The sequence below is a fragment of the Carlito syrichta genome, unplaced genomic scaffold (assembly GCF_000164805.1).
Source record: "Carlito syrichta isolate Samal-C Ts95f unplaced genomic scaffold, Tarsius_syrichta-2.0.1 Scaffold316198, whole genome shotgun sequence".
NCBI classification, from domain to species: domain Eukaryota; kingdom Metazoa; phylum Chordata; class Mammalia; order Primates; family Tarsiidae; genus Carlito; species Carlito syrichta.
Genome location: NW_007260294.1, coordinates 1271481 through 1294898, shown reverse-complemented (window position 1 = coordinate 1294898; position 23418 = coordinate 1271481). Strand labels below are relative to the sequence as shown.

At 39.7% G+C, this 23418-nt stretch overlaps 1 protein-coding gene across 6 annotated transcripts in view; it reads left to right on the top strand.

The window, feature by feature from the left end:
• Positions 1–23418, top strand: part of DYNC1I1 (dynein cytoplasmic 1 intermediate chain 1) — a 293645-nt gene that overhangs the window by 7959 nt on the left and 262268 nt on the right. The window contains exons 3-5 of one of the 6 annotated variants that reach the window (XM_008073845.2): positions 82–196; positions 3255–3345; positions 17189–17248. In XM_008073845.2, the coding sequence (XP_008072036.2) occupies positions 82–196; positions 3255–3345; positions 17189–17248 (266 nt within the window). Of the gene's footprint in view, positions 1–81; positions 197–3203; positions 3346–17188; positions 17249–23418 lie in introns of all 6 variants that reach the window. The other 5 variants (XM_021706891.1, XM_021706889.1, XM_021706893.1 and 2 more) reach the window with 5 other exon arrangements.

The following is a 23418-nucleotide window of genomic DNA, read 5'->3' as shown; positions in this document are numbered from 1 at the left end:
ATCGATCACTCGGTCTCCACTGGAAGGACCGCCCAAGCAGTACTGTCCCTAACAGTTTGCACTAATGTTTGCTCTCTTTAGGCTGATCTGCAGCAGAAGAAAGAGCCCGTCCAGGATGACTCGGATCTGGACCGCAAGCGACGGGAGACTGAGGCCCTGCTGCAGAGCATTGGCATCTCGCCGGAGCCGCCGCTAGGTACTGCCAGTGCCAGCTCTAATCCCCAGAGCCAGCTTACGTTGGGGGCGCCATGTCCAGTGCTGACTGTTTTGCTCAGTCTTTAGCTCCATTCTTTCTTATTTTCTAAGGCATTCTGTGGCTTGTGGTTCGGGCTGCATGTGTGTTTGGAACTGAAGAGCTGGAAGGAGATTGGGAGCAAAGGTGGTGGACTTGCAGGCAGTGGGCAGCTCATGGGCTGTGGAGATGGTCAGCTTTCTCCAGTGTGCTACTCGTATGTTATTTGAACTTGCTCAGTGAGTTGCCACTCGGAAAATAGAAGAAATCTTGGAATTTCTTATTCAATTGCTCTTCATTTCTGTGGCTGAATCCCAGCCTCTCTTGCCAACCTAAATCCTGCGAATCTGGTTATGAATTTCATAACCACCACAGGCATAGAGTTATTCCGGAAGGAAATAGAATGCTAGGTGGGAAATGTGAAGGAAAACTTTAAATGGTGGCAGATTAGCAGCTAATTTACAAGTTTAAATGTATTCGATTCCATTATATATCTTGATTTCATTGCTAATTGGTCATGACATTGAAAATCCACTACAATGCTCCTCCTCCAACTCATTCATTCCAAGTTAGTTGTCCATGACCTCATTTTGTCATAAGCCTTGGTTATCAAACCATTTGTTTCTTTGTGCATATTGTGTTCATTTTGTCACTTACCTATGTATCTGTCATGTAAAACACTTATTTTTTTAATCCTTTTGTTTTCCATACATTTAAGAGTAATCTTAGGGTGTCTGTAAAACTATATGATAGCCAGCATAGTAAAAAAAAAAAAAAATACAAACCTTTAAAAAAAATAAGCAGTACATAGAAACGTAAATATAGTTTCAGGTCTCTTGTTTAAAATGATTCTTCCTTGACCAGGCACAGTGGCTCATGCCTATAATCCCAGCACTTTGGGAGGCCGAGGTGAGAGGATTGCCTGAGCCCACTGGTTCAAGACCAGCCTGGGCAACTTGATGAGACCTCATCTCTACAATAAATCAAAAAAATTAGCCGGGCATGGTGGCGTGTGCCTGTAGTTCCAGCTACTTGGAATGCTGAGGTGGAAGGATCGCCTGAGTTTAGTAGGTTAAGGCTGCGGTGGCCCTGAGCGTGCCACTGCACTCTAGCCTGGGCAACAGAGTGAGACTCTAACTCAAAAAATAAATAAATAAAATAAATAAATAAAATGATTCTTCCTCTTTTGATTCCATCATTGGCTTTATATTAAAATAAATCTTCTTGTTTTTTCCAGTTACTAAAAATTATCCCATGTACAACAAAATGGCAAAAGTTTATATCAAAATGAACAAGAAAAAGAACAATATATAATAAGCCTACAAATTAAGTAGTGCTAAATATAATTTAATACATACAAAACCAGAACACTATTTAAAAGCATTTAATACTCAATCTCAACTTATAGTAGATAAAATCACATGTCTAACAGTGCTATGATAAGCACTGATAAGATTAGATTATTTTGTTGAAGGTCTATGTTATGGAAAATGTAACCTGGGGGTATTTGACTGATGGGCTGTCTTAGAGAAGCTGACAGACTTTTTTGTACTTAGTTGACATCTGATATAAATTAGACACATTTCAGTCAATTATATTTATGCCTCAAAATAGCCTTCAAAATTGTGCTGTAATGTGAACACTGGTTAAACACAATAGTGGTACGTACCACCTTCCCCTCCCCCACATAAGGCCAGTAATTAAACTTGAAGAACAAAACAGATCAACATCCCTAAGCTATGACCGACTTTTGAACTAGTCTTGCATCCCTGCCAAGGGACCTGGCAAGGGGCTCCGTTTTCATTTTTCCTCCATCTTTCCCACTTATACTCTGAGTTAGTCCAGAGGGTAATCAGTGAATTAATTGGGGGACCGCATGAAAATTCCTAGCTTCTTGACAGATCTGCCATTGTGTTATAGGATTTGGGCAAAATAGTTAAGCCCTTTACCCTATTAAATAAATAAAAGGAAATTGCACATGATTGAAACCAAATGGGAAGCTACACTTAGGCACTGAAGTTTCTTTCTGCCCATATGGCTTCTCTGGCGGGTGGGGTGTTGGGAACCCGTTGAATTGTCTGGCCTGGGGCCATCTTGGCTCTTTGGTGCAGCTTCTCTCTGAAGGCCATTTGGCTTGTATCTGAAGGATGGAAAAAAAAAAGGTGCATTTGCATTTTCTTTAGCTTTTTTCCTTGTATTATCCTTGCTCTCAGATTTTATGCTGGCTTTGCTCTTTGAACCTGTCTCTCCTATCCCCAGAGTGGCAGTTTGCTGCTGTGCACATGCAGTGTCTGCTGGCACTGCCAGAGCGAAAGGAAAACAGGTCCCAAATGCAGTAAACGGTGCCATGGATGAAGTTATTAATTAAATGCAAAAACAAAGAGCCTGGCATTTTCCTTTGTTTTGAAAGAGTTTTTAAATCACCAGCTCTGATGTTTACCTGCTCTTATCTGTCACTGAGGTCTTACAGCACATGCAACTTGCATGCCACGGTCGGCACCATGGATGGCACCGTGTCCTCCAAGTGCTGTCAGGCAACAGACTTTCCTGCCTGTCCTTGGTTATGTCAAAATCACTGAGACTCACTTGCTTCATAATATTTTAAAGTTTTATAGACACCTGTTTTATTTTTTAATAGGTCACATCTATACTAACAAAATAACATGAGGAATTGGAATTACCTGGATAGTTCCTCCTAGAGATACTTAACTTGAATTATCTGGATAGGTATTCTGATTCTCCATTTTACTTTGTTAGAGTGGACATGGCCTCAGAATCCCTACATTAATTCTATCTAAATCATTTCAAATTTTAATTTCTAAAATATGAAAAATTCACTTGGCTTTCTCCCTTTTCTTTCCTTTTTTCTTTCTTTTTCTTTTTCCCTTATCCCATCTCAATGTCTCCTGGCCATCCGACCACCTTAATCTGGGCCCATTTGTCTTGATTTGTCTGACAGTGCTCTCACCAGTGCAGCCGCTGCCTCTTTTAACATGGGATACCTGTTATTTTCATTATTTAGTCCCAACCCCTATGTCTCCCTCCTCGAAATCAGCGAGCACTCCCAGTGAAGCTGGCAGCCAAGACTCAGGCGACCTGGGGCCATTAACAAGGTAAGAACTGTCCCTGTAAAAGGTCACGGTGGGATGTCAATAAGGCAGACAAGCACCATTAGAACACCACTAGGTGTACACAAATCTGCATGTGCACCCAGTCATTTATGTTTATACTGATGGTGCTTGCTATTTTTAGTGGCATAGCAATGATCTTGAATGCTAGAAATGGTAAACCTATATTCCACTCTTCCCTCAGTGGGCTAAGGTTGCACCATGTGTCTTGCTTAACACACACAAACATATCCATGAGTTTAGGCATAGAAAAAGTAGGGAAAGACCAAAGAAAAATTAGTCTCTATCCAGTTCTCATCATTCTAGGTTGGTTTTGGTTTCCATGAGAATCTTTGTGAATAGAACACCAAGACGTTCTAACCCTAAGTTTCATTTTTCAGGCATCTGGTTTATCTGCTTAGTAAAGTTGACTGCTTTGAAAACTCAGACCTCAAAGTGTTTTGTGATAATCATAATAATACTTTATTATTAATACTATTAATAATTATGTATATTGATAATTAATTTTTAATATAAAATATATTATAATAAATAATAAATAAATATATTATTATGAGTGACTGTTCATTATAGTGTCAGGGTTGACTGCTTCTGTTTAGTGAGTTAATTGCCAAATTCATATTTCACTGTGTAGACTCACAGCTCATGTGACTTCTGAAAGTGGATATGACATTCTCTAATTTGACCCCTGAAGAGATATCCCAATGGTAAAGATGTGAAAAGAAGGAGGCTCATTAGGTAGACAGAGTATCAGTGACTCTCCTCACCCAGCTGTCTTCCCCAGGAGTCCCCCATGCTGGCACCCACAGGCGAGTGACATAAATGAAGTGGCAGCTGGAGTGCCAGTGACCATTCACAAAGGCAGGCGGCCTCCTCACAGCTTAGGCTGGCCTGGCTTGTTGTGCACATGGGCCCAAGTTTTCCACATCTCCCATTTTTCATGAGAAGCTTGAAATTCAAATATTTAGGCAATGTTAATAACTTCTGTTCCAAGCATTTGTAAGCCACATTTGGCCTGCAGGCTGGTAATTTATCACCTTTGACTTTGACTTTTAATTTAAAAAGAAATCATAAAGTACCTTAATCAAGCATCAAATAGAAGAAACAGCACTACCCGTAGCACTGCTGTTGAAGCAAGTCACTCTGTGGCCTGTCCACCTACCTGCTGACCCCCATCTACCTGTGCACTCATCTTGCTGCCATTAGCATGTTGGGGGAAGGCAGATCGTTGTGCATTTTTCTCTTTTCACCAGAGGCATAATCATAAGCATCTTCTGAAAGCACACTGTTTCCACACAGGCTTAGGTAATCTGGTAGATGGAAATATGGATGTGAGGATAGTCTAGCACTGACCTGAGATGTAGACATTTTATTGCTTTTTGAAACCAGTATGAAGACTGGAATGACCTGGTCCATTGCTGCCTGTTGATGTGCTTCACCCCTGAGTATAGTAAGTCCCCTACACACGAACCTTCAAGTTACGAACTTTAACGATGCACACCTGTGTTTTTAATGTATTATTTCTCTCCACCAGGAGTCATATAGCCTGTTAAACACATGCAGTACTGTAGAGCTGATTGTGTTAATTGGGTACCTAGCTAACTTTGTTAAACTTAAAACAAATTGGACTTACAAATGTGCTCTTGGAACTGAACTCATTGGTATGTTGGGGACCTCCTGTATTTTGTTCTGACGGAGGCTTTTGAAATCAGTGACTACTGTTTTCAATTAAAAAAAATGAAACTAGAGGTTTCTGCAGGCACCAAGGTGGTTTTTTTGAGCAAATAGCCTATGTGATTTGGGGCAACACGTGCCTTTTTCTCATCTTTGGCTTTGAACACTTCAAAAGGTCTTTGAGGGGGAAAAAAATAATGACACAGTTGTAGAAGATCTACCATTACTCAAGAGCTGGCACCATATACTCACATTTCTGAGGGGTCCCCTGGCCTGTCATTAAGTTAACCTATGTGACTGTTTCTGTAAAGTGATGGCGTGTGTCACTGCCATTTAGCTTCAAGGGCTATGGCTGGCAGCATGACATTCTATTACTGACTTCACCACTGATGAGCCCTTTGGAAACTTTCTGGAGAAAGCTGACCTGCTCTGTTAGGACTCTGGGGACAACAGCAATTATTTCTTCTCAGAGAACTTCGCTCTTCATTTCTGGCCTCTTTTAAGTGATTTTTTTTTAAACTTGGTGACTCACTTTGTGAGAAGTGCCATCCACTCACACCCCACACAGTACGGTGTCCAGTTCTCTATGGGAAAGTTCTGGCAGGACTGGGTGACAAGGGGTCGATGAGTAAATCCCGTGCTAAGTGCAGGTTTCATAGAAATGCAGGAAAATTGGCACTGGAAAATGATAGTTTTCAGAAAAACTGAACAAAATGTTTGCTTGAGGAGAACACATTAGGAATAGCTTAGTAAATCTTGCCCTTGTTTTGAACTTAGGAAAATTCCACACAAATGTATGTTTTTTCTTTAATGAAATAAATATGAGAGTTAAGTTGCAGAAAGATGTTATATTTCAGTTTTTAAAATTCTACTTGGAATATCTTTTTGTGTTGAAGAAACATCTTTGAAAACAATTTCTATTAACTTTAACACTTCATAAAACAGGAACCTGGGAAAAGAGTTTGGTAATTCTTAAGAGTATAACTCCGTAGTCATGAATTTGCCCTTTTGTGTAGGACTTGGACTCTTAAAAAAATGGAAAATCTTTCAAACGATAACTTAGAAATCAATTTAACACGTCTGGTCATAGCTAGAAGTGCACATAAATTCTGTCATTTATTTGCCAAAATTTTAAACCAAAGCTAAAATTTTCTTTAGAAAGTCAAAATTAGCAAGCATTTTTTACAATCCCTATACTGGTTAATCTAAAAATTGGCATTCACAATGTACTCTGCTACTGGGAAAAAGTTTAAATAGTGCTGTAAAAAAGGCACACAAAAAAATCCCTTTTATTGATTTTAAGAGCAGCTGGGTAAATTTTAAAAAATTGGTAGAAATATTAATTTTTGAATTATGCTAACATGATCTAATTTAAAAATTTTAACTTTAAGTGTCACAATTTGCTTCTCAATGTCTGCTTCTGTTGTTATGGCCCACTTCTCATTTACAATTTGTATCTATGAGGTTGTTTTTTTTTTTGAGTTAGAGTCACACTCTCACCAAGGCTGCAGTGCAGTGGCATACTCATGACCACTGCAGCCTCAGCCTGCTGGGCTCAGGTGATCCTTCCGCCTCAGCCTTCCAAGTAGCTGGAACAATAAGCTTGTGCTACCATACCCGGGTTAGAGTATTTTTTCTTTCTTTTTCTTGATCAGTTGTTGTAGAATTAACTAATCATTGCTTAGTTAACTATACTGGGCAACAAGAAGCTCCTGGATTAAAAGAATTTTTTATTAATAAAACATTTGAAAATCTAGTTTTACTTGTAAACACAGATGAAAAAAAACTTTCATATACTGTTTATGCAACTGGAATCCAGCACAATACTAAGTAGATACTACACTATGGCTAACTAGTATTGAATGCAAGGATACTTTACCATAAGAAGGCTTGTTAACATTCTTCAGCATAGAAAAATGTCAAAGAGGGAAGAGTAATCATTGCAATATGTACTTAAACTTGAGAAATGCAAACACTCCTATATTTTAAAACTCAGTAAGCTAGGAATACAGATGTATTTTCTTAATATGATTAAATAATATTAATCTGAAATCAATAGCATACATTTTTTATGCATAGGCGTGAAGCATTAGCACTTTGTTGTTCTTAAAGAATGACTTTTGTTGAGTTGGACACAAGTCTAGTCTCTCGTCTTCACGAAATGATAAGTTCCTTGAAGGTAGGGATAAGTGATATCTGAGGGAATGTCCATGTAGTAGGTATTTGATACATTTGCTGAGATAGGTTTCATGCCTGTAATCTTAGCTGCTTGGAGGCTGAGGCAGGAGACTCCCTTGAGCTCAGGAGTTTTAAGACCAGGCTAGGCAGCATAGCAAGACCCTGTCTCTTAAAAAGGGAAGCTTGATACTCTGGTTTCTCTTCAGATTGTATAAATCTTTCACCTTTTACTAAAAAGGGAAGTTTGTTGAATGAACTATAATCCTGCTTGTTGCAGAGGGAACAAGTAATGTTCTCAAGTTCACATACAGCATTGCTACATTGCTAGATTTTAACCTAGGCAGGTTGACTTAAGTTTCACAATCTATATTTCTACCCTGCATGATCTTTAACACTAATCAAAAGTGATACACACCTGCCCCATAAGGTTAGGTTGTGATAATTAAATAAAGTGACACTGTAAGATACTTGGAAAGGAGTTTGCCACATATTAAGTATATGTGAGTTTTGACTATGATGATGATGATGGTGATGATGATTAGTATTGAGTCAAAGTCTTACTCTGTTGCCCAGGTTGGAGTGCAGTAGTGTGATCACAGCTCACTGCAGCCTTGACATGCTGGGCTCAAGCAATTCTTCTTCCTCAGCTTCCTGAGTAGCTGGGACTACAGGCATGTTAGCTGTTATTATTGTGTTTTTTCATACTTTGATTTAGCTATTTTCCAATGGGAAGAGATAATTTTAGATCCTCTTATAGAACACATTGGTGCCACTTTCAAATTTGATAAGTATGTCTGAATCTTTACTCAAGTAATTATGTAAAAATGTTAAAACATGACAAACCCGAAGATAGATTGTAGTCTCTGGTCCTACACACCATTTCTAGGTTGCCCAACCCTTACTCACTACCTGAAAATGAATCTATCCAAGTGCCAACCATCCAATCAACATTTATTCTTCTCATTCACTTGGGTGGCTCCCAAGAGACTTTGCAGTAGGGCTCTCTTCATGTTTATGATTCCCTAGGGTTCTCAATGACGGAACTGAGGGAGATGCTGTCCTGGCCTGCAGAAACCTCAGAAGGTGTATTAACCTTATGAAGTCCACTAAACCCCATGGCATAGGCTACACTCTTCTAAGACCTGTTCCAAATAGAAGAAAACTTTCAAAATGATTTCAAAGATAAAACCTCTCCCAATATGATAACATACGATGCAGTCTCCTATTATGGGAATATTGCCTGTTCCATAAAATCCTTAATGTAATCCTCAGAAGGGGAGATTTCTGATGTTCGTCTTTGGTGAGAAGTAGCTTGTGGGGTGAGAACAGAATTAATTCCTATCTTCCTTTTTGACTATCTGTGGTCTTCACACCATCTTTAAAGTTCTATTTTTCTTTTTTTTTTTTCGAGTTGGAGTCTCATTGTCACCCAGACTGGAGTGCAGTGGCCGCTCCCGGCCACCACAGCCTCGACCTGCTGGGCTCTGGCTATCCTTCCGCCTCAGCCTTCCAAGTAGCAGGAACTACAGGCGCGCGCTACCACACCTAGCTAATTTTTTTGATTTATTGTAGAGATGAGGTCTCGCCTGCCCGGGTGGGTCTCGAACCCGCGGGCTCAGGCAATCCATTCACCTCAGCCTCCCAAAGGCGCGGGATTACAGGCTGAGCCACCGAGCCCGGCTTAAAGTTCTATTTTTCAAGCAAAATATTCAAGCCCTCTCTCAGTTTTAAGTCTCTTATTATTGCAGAAACAATACCTCTTCACTTTATACAATTAGCAAATATAGATGAACAAAAATAAGAAAATAAAAACATCATGTTCCCACCACCAGAGATTAGGACTCTTAATACCATAGTGCTTATACTTTCATATAATATGTATGTCACTATATGTGATGATAAATGACATCTTGCTCTGAAAACAGTTGAACCTGCTTTTCTAAGCAAGTATCCCTATTTGTTAATTTCAATATAGTTCATCTTATAAGGTAGATAATACTTTCTTCAGATTTCCCCACTGGCCAGCCCCCATATAATTCCATAGGATTTAATACCCACACATGTCCCCTCAGTCAGCATCATCTATGAACTAAAAGTCCTTCTACCCATGAGTTTTCTCTAGGATGGTGTGGCCCTTCCCAGGGGACGTCAAATGCAGCAGGTGGGACACGTCTTCTGAAACACTTGAAGGAGGAACAGAGGTCTCAGGGGAAAGGACCAGAGATGCTCAGGTCTCAGCTCCTCCAAATTAGAATCTGGGAACAAAAGGGCAGATTTCTGCAATTCTTTCTGTTCAGTTTGAATATTAGGCCTCCAAGTAGTTGGTATTTACTTTCTTATTAACAGAAAACTGGTAAGATGCAGATATTAGATATTCTCAGCCTTTCCCTAGCCTACTGCCTAGTAAATTTTCTCATAAGGAAATTAGGTTGGGCTGGGGTAATGCATTTGTGGGTACCTTGTCCTGTAGCTATCACCTTCTTTTCTGAGTGAGTCAGAAAGGTATCCCAGGGGCCACAGGCGCCTACTGCTCAACAGGAATCCTCAGGCCTTTCAACTTTATCCCCAGTCAGATTCTGCAACCACAGAAACCCCAAAAGCTTGACCCCTTTTGGTGAAAACATCATCTTCCAAGAAGCTCTGATGAATCAGAAGCTAATGGGAAGGCATAGAGAAGATAGTGGCAAAGGTGAAAAGTACAATAAAGTAATCAAGACTATGGGGGAAATTGAATGAGACTATTAAAATTTTGCTTATACAAAGAAAAAAAATATTTAAAGTGTCAAATAAAGAGAAGTTGCCAGGATGCTACCAACCAATTGGACTTTAGGGAGACTGAAGTCGTTGAGTTAAGGCTAGTTAAAAGTCAGTCTCTTTGGAAATTAAAATTAGATTTGCACTGTAGGGTTTTTTCCTTATGCTGAACAATCACCGACTAGCTCAACATTTTTGGTATCTCACCACCGAGTCTTCGGGCACAGCATACTGTGTGCACCCATACGGTTGTAGTAACAGAGTGAGCATCTATTTTGGCGAGAGGGTGCTGTACCTTCTTCCAGAGAAGCTGCTTGCATGACAGCAGGTCTTCTGTGTAAGATTTGGGGGAAGCATGCCCTTCCTCTCTAACAGGAAGTCCTATGTTTCCATTTGAATCCCACTCATGGACTTCCCGTGTATCTCAGCGTGGCTTGTGTCGGAGCTCCACGTCAGGGCTTGGTGTTAGTTAAGAGGGAGGTCCTCACACATTAAAGTGCAAGGTTTTTTCAAAAGAGCCTGGTGTAAGTGTGTATTGTACTGCTCCACGTTTATTTCTGACATCAGGAGATCTTTCTCCTCATCATGTGTCCTAAGTAAGGAAATCACTGAGGCAAGAGAGTAAAACGCTAACTCATTATTTAAATACCATCCTTACTTAGTTGACAGCGTTCTGTTGAATGTGACAGATGAGTGATCGGACGGATTGTAAAATGTCCTTATTATTCAGCATATTACTTTTGCAAATGGCTTTTAGAAGATTAGATACTTAGTAATGGCATTGACTGGCTGTCTTCTGTTTGGCACTAAGCTTACATAGTCCCAGACTTTCCCATTGGCTGATTAGTAACTAGGATTTGTTTGATAGAAAAGATACATGGAGCAAGAGTTCAGAAGAACTGTGGAACTGGGAGAGCTGTGCCCTCTGCCTGTGAGCTACCTTTCCATCTCAAAGGAAGAGCATGAAAACTTGAGTTTCACCATATTTGCATTGGAGACTAATTAAAGTCACTAAGTCCATTTGGTAGAGAAGATGGTTAGAACTCTTTTGATTCTCAGCACAAGCCAGCAACATGATTGGCATTTTCATTTAAGACAGGCTTTTCTTCTTCCATGTGAAGTGAGTCTGAAAATGCTTCCATGACCACGTGGTGATGTCATGATACAGAAGGCTCAGTTTCTTGTAAGTGCGTTGGTGACTGTTAAGGGAGTTAGGTGGACATACCCTGATGTATTGTTTTATTTTTTAATAAAGTTAAAACTATTTCTTTTGGAATCAACTTTTCTGCATACGTAACACATATTAGGCACTTGGTAAATGTTTATTGGTTTGTGTGTGTGTGTGCACTCACATTTGCAGGCTTGTGTGTTTTTATATATATACAGCTTGCAAAACACTGGGTGGAACAGTATAGGAAGGGCATAGGGATGAGGACACAGGTAAAAGCAAGGCAGTTCTTTGTGCTGTGAAGTAAGAGTCTGGGTCTTTTTCTGTTCTTGTCCTGTAGAGACACATTGCTTCTGCATGAGGTTATTGAGGACAAATATACTGGGGGAGGAAGATCTTTGAGCTGAGCCTTGAAGAAAGCACGTGTCGAACAAGTAGAGATTGAAGGAAGGCTGCCAGAAGACAGGCTGTAAAATGTATACTGAGGAGTCCGAAGCAAAGGAGATCAGTGTCTTGGAGACTGAGATAGTTGAGGTTCCTAGGTCCCACACCTAGCAGCTGTTCACTGAATTCACCTGGGAGCTTGTTGAAACCACAGATACTTAGGCCACAGGTCTCAGATGAGGTCTGGGCTACTGTACCTTTTAAATAATGCTTTTGGTGTCTGAGAAGCAGCTTGAGAGCCATAAGTCTGATAAGAAGGACTGAAAGTCTAAACTAGGGTTCTGGGAATGGAGGAGGAAAGGAAAGACAGATGAGATGAGAAGGGTACAATGGCTTTGGTGTGCACATACACTGTCCAACAGGCACAGAAAAAAGCAGAACTTGGAGCTAAGTGCTACTTTGGGCTATTTTTTGCAGATGTTAATACAGAGGCATCTATGAGCTTGCCTGAGGTTAGAGTACAGAAGTCAGGGGACAGCATGGAATGCTGGTTGGAGAATGTCTGTCTCTATGGGGACTGAAAGAGTAAGGGCCCTGCTAAGAATACAGTAAGAGACAGAGGAAAGGAAGCAAGGTTTTCAGGGTCAGAATAACTAAAAGAAAGAACATGCCATATGGGAGCCAATAGTGGCCAGAATCAGAGAGAGCAAGGATAAGGAACAAGAATTGATCATGGGGTTTTATGATTTGGAGGTAGTTGTTGTCATCACCATCCCCATCCCCCTCACCATCCCCATCATCATCATCGTCATCATCGTCATCATCATCTTTGTTATTATTGTTTATGCTGTTTTAATTTTCTAGGCTGGGTGACTGAGAGCAAAGTTCAGGAGTAATTCCTTTTTGTATGGTTCCTGCCACATATTGGCATAGACTTTCCAAAGAACTATACTAATTTAAATGCTGCCAGCCATGTATGTGAGGACCTCAGCTATGTTGAGTGTCGGCACTACAAATGACAGAGTTTTCACATCTCTTTCTTATATCCAAAACCCAAAAAAGGTAAGAGCGAAAACACTCTTTAGGAAAAAATTCTAAGACTTTCTACTCTGAGGGCTAGCAAAGACGGATGAAGAACGGAAACCACCCACTTGCTGTTGATAAGAGTTTAACCAAAGAAGTGGTCCACTTATCAGAGGGCAGGGTATACACAACACAAACATCACATCTTTCATTCCTAAGGTATACCTTCAGCGAATGGCCAAGGACTTTTTAAAAATTTCACTTCTTCTGACCTAATAAACTGAAATGGAGCAAAATTAGGCCATGAAGGGATAATTTTATAAGAATTTACATGGTACAAAATTTAAGAATTGGTACAAAAGCTTAACATGTGACGTTCTGTTAGTCTCTTAGTGGGTCACTGCTACTTTGAAGATTTTTGATGTTTTTCCTATCCCTTTCTAAAAAGAAATATTGAAAGATTGACCCACAAATTATAAAGTGTTGCATGGTAGGCCTCTTTGGATGAGATGACAAGAGGCTACATTGTCTGGTCTGTTCAAGGTAAAGGAAGAAAGTGATTATTTTCCATGTTGTGGGAACTTCTGGAACTTGTATTTTGAAACAGTTGGGAAATGTGACCCTAATTGGCATGTCCAGAACTGCCAACTCAACCGTGGGACCACAGAACTATAACAATGCCCCTTAGTCTAGAGTAGGTGAGGAATTAGTGGGTTATTTGGTCTCTGTGCGAACAGCAAACAGCAGGTCCCATATGAAAATGAGATCAGAGAGACTGACTTAGAACCCCAGAGATAACCTAAACAGTCAGAAAAACTGATCAGAGTGGACAAAAGCAATTCATAAAAATCATTGAACAAAACTTGGATGATTTCCTAGCCAGGAGTACTGGACAAAAGTCTAATTGACATTGTTAAAGAAAGATTGTATCAATCAGCAAGGGTTGTATTGGTCATCTTGGAAATTAGAAAGAGGGAAATTCGGCCACACTGAAGGGGGTGTCTGGTTTGGGGAAGAGATGAGGTATGGGGAGGGTGAGGGAAGCAGTTCTATGACACATTCAGTTGTGCCTATTCTAGTGCCAATTCTGTACATTTCGCTTCCCGGGAAACTGGGAATCCAGGAGAGAAGATGTGGTCAGGCTTGAGTGACCTGTCTGCCTGGCTATTATGGTTCTCATGATATATTGGTAAGTTGCACCTAAAATACAGCAGTCTTAAAGACCCAGTGGACTAACTCAGAGTTCAACAGAGTAGGCCCTGATGACAATGAGCATGTGTCCAAGCCCTACCCTGTCCCACAAGGCCAGGTCAGATGAAATCTCTCCAGAGGATGTGTGTCTCCTGGCTCTGACTTCCAAAGGATGGAGAAAAGTATAGTCCAGTGCCTGCTGGCAGGCAGATCAACTGCTCTGTGACCATCACTATTCTCAATCCATCGTTCTAATAGCATTCATTCATGTTTTCAGCTCATATTTTCTGAAACCTTAGGCTGTGCCAGGCCCTGAGCAAGGGATGAGAATGCCTTTCTTCCTTGTATTTGTTGTCAGTGTATCGTCAGGCATAAATATTCATGTTTCATTTCCTTTACCAAAATGTGAAATTCTGAACTGCAGCTTCTATGTCCCTCTACCACCCATGGTGCTGCTCACATGGCATATTTTACCTGCCACCTCATGCTACTGAATGATGTATATGTTTTGTCTCCCCAAGGAACTGTAGGTTCCTTTTAATCCTCTATCACAGGATTGTATATATCAGTCCCTTACTAGATGTTTTTTAAATAAGTAAATAAACATTCTTGTAAAAATATTCTCTCCTTGGCCGGGCACAGTGGCTTATGCCAGTAATCCCAGAACTTTGGGAGGTCGAGGTGAGATGATCTCTTGAGCCCAGGAGATTGAGACAAGCCTGGCCAACATAGCAAGATCCTGTCTCTACCAAAAAAGTCAAAAACTAAGCTGGGCATGGTGGTGCACATCTATAGTCCTAGGTACTTCGGAGGCTGAGGCAGAAGGATCTCCTGAGCCCAGGAGTTTGAGGATACAGTGAGCTGTGATCGGGCAACTGCACACCAGCCTGGGTGGTAGAGCAAGACCCTGACTCAAAAGAAAAAAACAAAACTCTCCCCTGCATGCATTGATTGGGCCATACCAGAAATGGCTAAAAAATTGGACTAATTATTATAGTAAACAGGGTAATTTCTATATGAAAAGGATTTCATGACTTCTTTAATTTTTTAAATAAACTACGTGATTTCAAGATTTCAAACTGCCCAGGGAACTGTGACGAAGCCATCATTTTATTTCCAGTGATGCAATTACTTGATAAAATGCTTGGAAAGTGAGATCTCTGTCAATGGGTAATAGATTGTTCCAACTGGAGAAGTGAAAGCGAAAGGTCAATTTACTTTAAAATATCAGGAGGGAAAGAACCTTAAAGGGTCCTGAGGACTGTGCCCTCATTTGACTGGGGACAGAAGGAAATTTGCCTGATGACACAGAGAAGCCACCCCCAGGACACCGCCCTCCCACCCCGAGACCCAATGTGGCCCTCCCTCTCCCTAAGGTGCTGGCCTCGTGGGAAGCCTTCCTACAAATTTGTGCAGAAGGAGTTCAGCAAATGGCATTCTGGGCTGTCCCTGGACACACAGACAGACTCTGCCCATTTAACCCATTGGTTTTAAGATCCTTCCCACACAAAAAACCAGAACGCATTCTGAGCAAATCTGACTATTCTGCAGATAATAATAGAAAAAATGAAAAGAAGTAAAGCTGATACAGTCAATGGTGTGCTTTACGTTCCTTCTCCCCCTCAGGCTTGTTACTGACAATAACTAGAACTTCTTTCACTGTATGTCATGTGCATGATGGAGCAGAGCTGCTGTGGGGCAAGTTACTGCACAGCCCCACCTTTTTTTGTGCGTGTGTATGAATCTCACTCTTTTGCTCAGGCTGAAATGCAGGGGCATGCTCACGGTCACCACAGCCTCAACCTGCAGGGCTCAGGCCATGCTTCTGCCTTAGCCTTCCAAGTAGCTGGAACCACAATACCATGCCTGGCTAATTTTTTGATTTAATGTAGAAATAAGGTCTTACCATGTTGCCCAGGGTGGTCTCGAGCCCGTGGGTTCAGGCAATCCTTTTGCCTTGGCCTCCCAAAGCACTGAGTGTTCTGGGTGAATAAATGCAGCTCTGAGTGCTCACCTGCAGATTCTGAAGTGGGTGGTTCTCTTCCCTCCTCTTAAGTTTACAGTGAGTTCAGTGATCTGTTTAGTGGGTGTTGGAAAAGCTGGGCCACCCAGGAGCTGCTGTGTCCCTCACCTGCCTGGGAGAAGTGCAGAATCAAGGTTGCCCCATCAGAAACCTCAAGGCAAATTGAGGGCAAAGTAACTGATGCCGTCCCTTGCAAGGAAACGCTTTTGACAGTCGGTAAGAGCGGGAGGCTGCTCTTCTGTCTTCAGCAGAAGAAATGCTCTTAAATTCGATCCCCAGAGGCATGTGAGCATCAAATATGAATTTCTTTAATGGAGTCCATTCCTCCCACCATCTGAAACAAGGTGGAGGAATCAGTGTCTAGAACCAGGAAGGCTGTTGTTCTTGAGCAGGGAATGAGTTCAGTGTAGGAATCTTCCCCACTGGCTGCCGACTAGAAACATCTGAAAAGCTTTCAGAACTATGGATGCCTGGATCCCAACCAGATGTTCTGGTTTCATGCATCTGAGGTGGCCTAGGCCTGCTCAGAAATCTAGATGCCGATGTATATGGGCATCAATGATGCTCTCAGTCCGCTGACCGTGGAAGCCACAGGGTAGCTCAGTCCTTCTCCAGGGGTGGTCCCATGATTGGCCTTGCCAACATTATCTGAACACGTGTTAGAAATACAGATTCCCAGTCCACTCCAGATCTATGGAATCTGAATTTCTGGGCTGGGGATCAGTATTCTGTAGTTGGAGAAGTCCTTCAGGTCATTCTGATGAACATTAACATTTAAGAACCCCTTATTGAAGTCAAGTTCTCAAAGTGTGGTCCATAGACTAGCAGCATTTGTGTCCTCTGGAGCTTGTGTGAAATGCAGTCTCAGGCCACCCTTGGCCCTACTCAATCTGGACTCCAAGTGCCATCCTCCAGAGCATTCAGGTAAGAAGCTGAGTTGGCCACACCCGAACCCAGGAAGCCCGTTACACACCAGGCCCTGCAGTCCCACCCTGCCTGTCCCGACTTCCCCAGATGCTTCTGCCCTGATCCCTTCCAGTCCTCATTTATTTCTCTTCACATGTGGAAGATGCTCAGAGCTCCCAGATATGGACGCGATGTCAGAGATACATGCAGTGGTTCACATACTCAAGTCAAGGAGGCTTCGGAACAGAACCACAGAAAGGACAGGGTGTCTGTGGATGTTGAATATTTGGCTCTGGTCTTTCTTCCATGAAAACAGTCACGGCTTCCAATATCAAGCAGAGGTCCAAAGCAAAGGGTGGCGCCTGGCTTCCTCCCGATGTCCTATGGTCCCTGGGGTGGTGGGGTGGGCGGTTCTGTGAACGCACTGCACGTGCTCTGGCCTTGATGAATGACATGGTTTGGTTTGGTTTGTTGCCCTCCCTTTTGTTAATTCTCTGTGTTCTTTTTCCTTTGTGCTGCACGATTAGGACCCTGCAGTGGGACACAGACCCCTCAGTGCTCCAGCTGCAGTCAGACTCAGAACTTGGGTATATGTCTGCTCTTCTGTTCCTCCTTGCTGTTTCTTTGCTACATTGTGTTGAAATGCTGTGGCTGTCATCGTTACCCTTGTTTCCTCCCCTCTTGTTGAACTTCTAGTTTAAGTTATTTCCTCCTGTTAGTTTTCCTTATATAGCTTTGAAGAAAGTCTCTCTTTGTGGAAAACACCATGAAAAGATGGCTTTCAGTCTCCCCTCATTAATTCCTATTATTGCAAAATAACACCACCCCTCCAAAAACAAACAAACAAACACAACCCCACACCTGTCCTTAACGGCGAACGGAGCACATGAGTTCTGCAACGGGAGACATGTTTGATCTTATCTTAACCATTCCTTTTTACTAACAAGTCACCTAAGATCAGTATGAAATGTTGTGTCTTGCATGTTTCCTTTCCCTTTCCCTTTTTGGGGGGTTCATCATAAGCACTTAATTTGAATTAAGTTTAGATAAAGATTCCTGTTAAAGAACAAGACAAATTTTTGAATACCTCAAGCTTAGGATATTTCAAATATTTGATGCTGAGTAACAATTCCTACATCCTACATATCATTATTTTCAGATGGAAATGTATTGTCCTGGGTTAAAAGGTAGCTCCAGAGTTGAAGACTTTGAGTTGAACAAGATACACAGGCATATCCTAGGAACATTGCTTATTTCTGTCATAGGATTGGAGTTAGTTATGGTCACAGATGAGCTGCTTCTGGTGTGGTGCTCATCGTCCAGCTCAGGAGAGCCGACTGTGCATTCGTAGTCCCTGCTTCATATTCGGTTAAATCAGCTTAAAATCAGTCGTGGTGGGAGTATTTACACCACAGGAATTGGCCAATGCTGCATACCAGGGCTTTTCTCCTTCCCCATAAGCTGGTAACTAAACATTTACCCATTAATAGGTGATATAAGTACGTAGCAAATTTTGTTACCAAGTTTTATGAAACCGTTATCTTTTCTTTCTACGTATAAACCATTATAACCCAAAGTGAGTGTTTATTTCTTCTTTTGCATTCCTGAGATTCCCGGGCATATATCTCTGGGTTTTTATCAACTTTGGTGCTCACTGTGGGTATAAAAGGAAGCTGGAAGGCTGTCTGTGTGTTAGGCTAAAGGCCACCTGCCTATGTTTCTTTGTGTAACGCAAAAGTTTTTGGCTGACTCATGACAGTGCTCAACCAAGGAAATATCTTCACACTTTAGATGACTGACATACTATTTTTTCCCGCATTATTAAGTTCTTGGCTATTTGACTGCATAGTTAGTTAATTGTATGTTATATTTCAGTGTGTATTATTTAACTAACCAAGAAATATAATTTAAATCAAGCAGAGAAACGATGAATATACAGTAAGTTACAGTTGGAGGGAACTTCAAAGGGCAGTTCTTCAAAATGTCATTGTATTAAATAAAAGAAAAAGAAGAAGAAAGGAGCTGGCAGAGACTGCCCTGTGCAGTTAACAGTTTTTTAGACAGATTGCAGCGTTGCTAAATTACACTTGCTAATGTGGATCAGGAATTTTCCCATTTATATCTGGTTTTCAAGCAGAGACTCACCGTGGACTATGTAGATTAAAATATGTGACTTATTCTAAGGAGGTGGCAGATCTATGCTTCCACTTTGACGACCACCTTAGATTTTAGAGTAGACCTGGGGAGTCAGAGAAAGAGGCAAGAAGACACCGAACTCTGTATTCACTGTGCTTATCTTAGAGAGTTCGAAGGCATGTTCAGAGACTGTTTGAGAGAGGACATTTAAGGAAATTACAATTTCAAACATTGCCTTAATGAAAATTTCCCATTCAGTTAGTAATCATGTACAGAGCACAGACGTAATTTTATGAAACATGCCTCAGGCAACAAGATTCTTTCTAGATACAGTTTTATTTCCTCTTCTTGACTTGTGGCCATAGTCCATAACTTGCCTGTCAACTCGATGTAATAGCTTTACTGAAGTATAATTGACATAGATAAACTGCACCAATTTAAGCTGTTCAAATTGATACATTTTAACATGTTGACACATTCATGAAATCATTACCACAATAAGGATAGTGACCATGTTCATTATCCCTCAAAGTTTCCTTCTGTTCCTTTGAATCCACATTCCTGCTTCTTCCCATTCTTACCTGTCCCCCACACAATCCATCTGTTTCTGACACTCTACATTTGTGTTTCCTAGAATATCACATAAAGAAATTGTGTTTCCTAGAATATCACATAAAGAAATTATATGAAAGGTATTTCTTTAACTTCTTTCACCCAGAATAATCACTTTGAGATTTATTCAGGTTGGGTGCATATCAATAACTCTCTACCCTGAGTGGCATTTTGTTGTATGGATATACCACAGCTTGTTTATTCAGTCACTTTTTATATACATGGCTTGTTTACAAATTTTGCCTGTGACAAATAATACTGCCATGAACATTTGTGTACAAATCTTATGCTCTGTACTTTCACTGCTTTTGGGTAAAAACCTTCAAGTAGAATGGTGAATTGTATGGTGGATGTGCATTTATCTCTTTAAGAAACGGTCAAACTGTGTTTAAGGTGGTATTAAATTACACACTACCACCAGCAGTGTACAACTATAAGAGCCTCAGTGGAGGAATGTGTAGTTCCTCCACATTCTTGACAACACTTGGTTTGGACTCTTTTTAAAAAAAATTATTAATTTTTAAGCCATCATTAAAATATTGTAGAGGTATCGTGTTGTGGTTTCAATTTGCGTTTTCCTAATGACTCCAGATGCTGAATCTCCTTAGGTGTCGTTGAACATCTGAATACCTGCTCTAATGGAATGTCTGCTCAAATCCTTCACCCTCATAAATCGCTTTCCAGTTGGGTTGTTTTCTCATTATTGAGTTTTGGAAGTTCTTGATGTATTCTGGATATAGTCCTTTATCTGATATATACTTTGTAAATATTTTCTCCCACCCTGTGATTTGTCTTTTTTTATTCTCTTAACAGTGTCTTTAAGGAAGTAAGCCATTCTACTTTTGATGAATTTCAGTTTACAAGTTTGTTCTTTTATGGATCATGCTTTTGGCAACATAATTTCAATTTTCAGTGATTCCTTAAGAATTTGGTGGAATGCAATTTACCTGTGAAACCATTTGGGTTTGGAATTTTATAGTGGGAAAGGGTCAAAACTACAAATTCAACAACTTTAATCATAATGGCGATGACCTCTATGTTTTCCTGAATGACCTCTGGCAGTTTGTGTCTTTCAAGTAATATTCCCATTTCATCTTCATTGGCAAATGTATTGTCCTAAAACTGTGTATCATATACCCTTATCATTATTAAAAATGTGCAAAATCTCTATGTATAACCCTCTTCTTCCTGCTTATGCTTGGAGTTTGTTAAGATTCTTGGATTTGTGTATTTATAGCTTTTAACAAATTTTGGGGGGAAAATTGACCATTATTTTTTCAAAATTTTTTTTCTTTCTCTTTTCTTCTTGTTTATTTTTTTCCTTTCTGTGTTTTGTTTTGCATAGTTTCTAGTCATGTGTTTTCATGTTCACTGTTCTTTCATTTTATAATTTCTAATCTTCCATGAAAACTGTACAGTAAAATTTTAATGTTATGCATTGCAATTTTTAATCTCCTAAAGATGATTTGGGGTCTTTTTAATATATTCTATATTTTTCTTACCATTTTGAACTAATGAAACACAGTTTTAATAACTGTTTTAATATCTTTACTTTTTATTCTATTGTTTGTTTAAGTTATAATTTGTATTGGTTTTAATTGATTGGCTTATACCTTTATTATAGTCATATTTTCTGACTTATTTGAATGCCTGTTAATTTTAAAAATATTTTTTATTGAATTGCATATATTTGAGATATACAGTGAGTTTTGATATATGTACATATAGTGAATTGGTTACTCCTGTTCAATTAATTTTCTATCTCTTCACAGTTACCTTTTCAGTCTTTTTGTGCATGTGTTTGGTGAGAACATGTAAGATCTACTCTTTTCGCAAATTTCAAGTATACGATGCAGTATTATTAATGATAGTTCCCATGGTGTACATTAAACCCTGGGAACTTATGCATTCTTCAAAACTGAAACCCCAGTAACCACCATTCTACTCTATGCTTCTATAAGTTTAACTTTTTAAAGATTACACATTTTAAGTGAGATTGTGTAGCATTTTAATATCTTTTTACAACTTTTTTCACTTAGTATAGATCTCCTCCACGTCCATCTATGTTGTCTCTAATGGCAGGATTTTCTTATTTTTAAGGCTGTAATTTACACACACACACATACACACACACACACACACACACACACACACACACACACACATACATACACATACACACACATATGTATAATCTCAACATTTCTTTATCTTATATGATGGATGCTTAGGTTGATTTCATACCTTGGCTATTGTGAATACTGCTGCAATAAACTTGGGAATGCCAATATCTCTTTGAGATACTGATTTCATTTCCTTTGAATATGCATCCTTATGACATACAGCTGAATCATGTAATAGTTCTATTTTTAATTTGGTGAAAAACCTCCATATTGTTTTTCATAATAGCACTACCAATTCACATTCTCACCAGCAGTGTACTACAATTTTTCCTCAACTTCCTCACCAATACTTTCTAATTTTTTTCTTTTCAATGATAATCATCCTAACAGATGTGATCATATTTCATTGTAATTTTGATATGCTTTTATCTGATAATTAGTGATGCTGGGCACTTTTCCAAATATGTATTGGTCATCTATATGTTTTCTTTGGAGAAAAGACTATTAGATTCTTTGTCCATTTTTTAATTGGGTTATTTTTATTTTTGCTGTTGAGTTGTTTCAGTTCCTTGTGTATGTTAGATAGTAACCCCTTTATCAGAAATATGGATTACAAATATTTTCTCCTGTTCTGTAGGCTGTCTTCTCATTGTATTGATTGTTTCATTGACTGTGTAGCTTGCTGTCATCCTGCTTGTTTATTTTTCCTTTTGTTGCCTGTACTTTGGTGTTATATCTAAAAATCATTGTCAAGACCAGTGTCAATGAGCTTGTTCTCTATCTTTTCTTTTAGGAGTTTTATAGTTTCAGGTCTTATACTTTAGTCTTTCATCCATTTTGAGTTGATATTTTGTGTATGGCATAAAATAAAATTCCAATTTTATTCTTTTACTTGTGATATTCAGTTTTTCCAACACCATGAATTAAAGAGACTATCCTTTCTCCATTGTGTTTTCTTGGCATCCTTGTGGAAAATTAGTTGACTGTAGATGTGTGGGTTAATTCGAGGATTTCCATTCTGTCCCATTGGTCTGTGTGTCTGTTTCTGTGCCAGATTCATACTGTTTTGTTTTATATAGCTTTGTAGCATAATTTGAAATTTAAAAGTATGATATCTTCAACTTTGTTCTTTTTTTCTCAAGATTGCCATGGCTATTCAAGGTTTTTTATGGTTCCACATGAATTTTAGTATTTTTTGTCCTATTCCTGTGAAGAATGACATTGAATATTGATAGGGATTGTATTGAATCCATAGATAGCTTTGGATTGTATGGGCATCTTAACAATATTATTAATTCATGAACATGAGATATTTTTCTATTTATTTGTGTTTTCTTCAATTCTTTTATCTGTGTTTTAAAGTTTTCTTTCTTTCTTTCCTTTTTTTTTTGTTGAGTAGGCATCTCACTCTGTCACCCAGGCTGGAATGCAGTGGCATGCTCACAGCCGCTGCAGCCTTGATCTGCTGACCTTCCAAGTAGCTGGAACCATAGGCACATGCCACCATGTCTGGCTAATTTGTTGATTTTTATTGTAGAGATGAGGTCTTGCCAAATTGCCCAGGCTGGTCTCGAACCCCTGCACTCAGGCAATACTTTCGCTTCTGCCTCCCAAAGTGCTAGAATTACAGGCGTAAGCCAACACGCCTGGCTTAAGGTTTTCTGTGTATAAATTCTTCACCTCCTTACTTAAATTTATTCCTAATTGTTCAACTCTTTTTATGTTTTTGTAGTTAGGGATATTTTCTTGATTTTCTTTTTGGATAGTTTGTTGCTCATACAGAGAAACACTATTGATTTTTGCATGTTGGTATTGTATTCTGCAACTTTACTCAATGTGTTTATTACTCAGTTTTGGGGTGAAGTCTTTAGTATGTTTTACATATA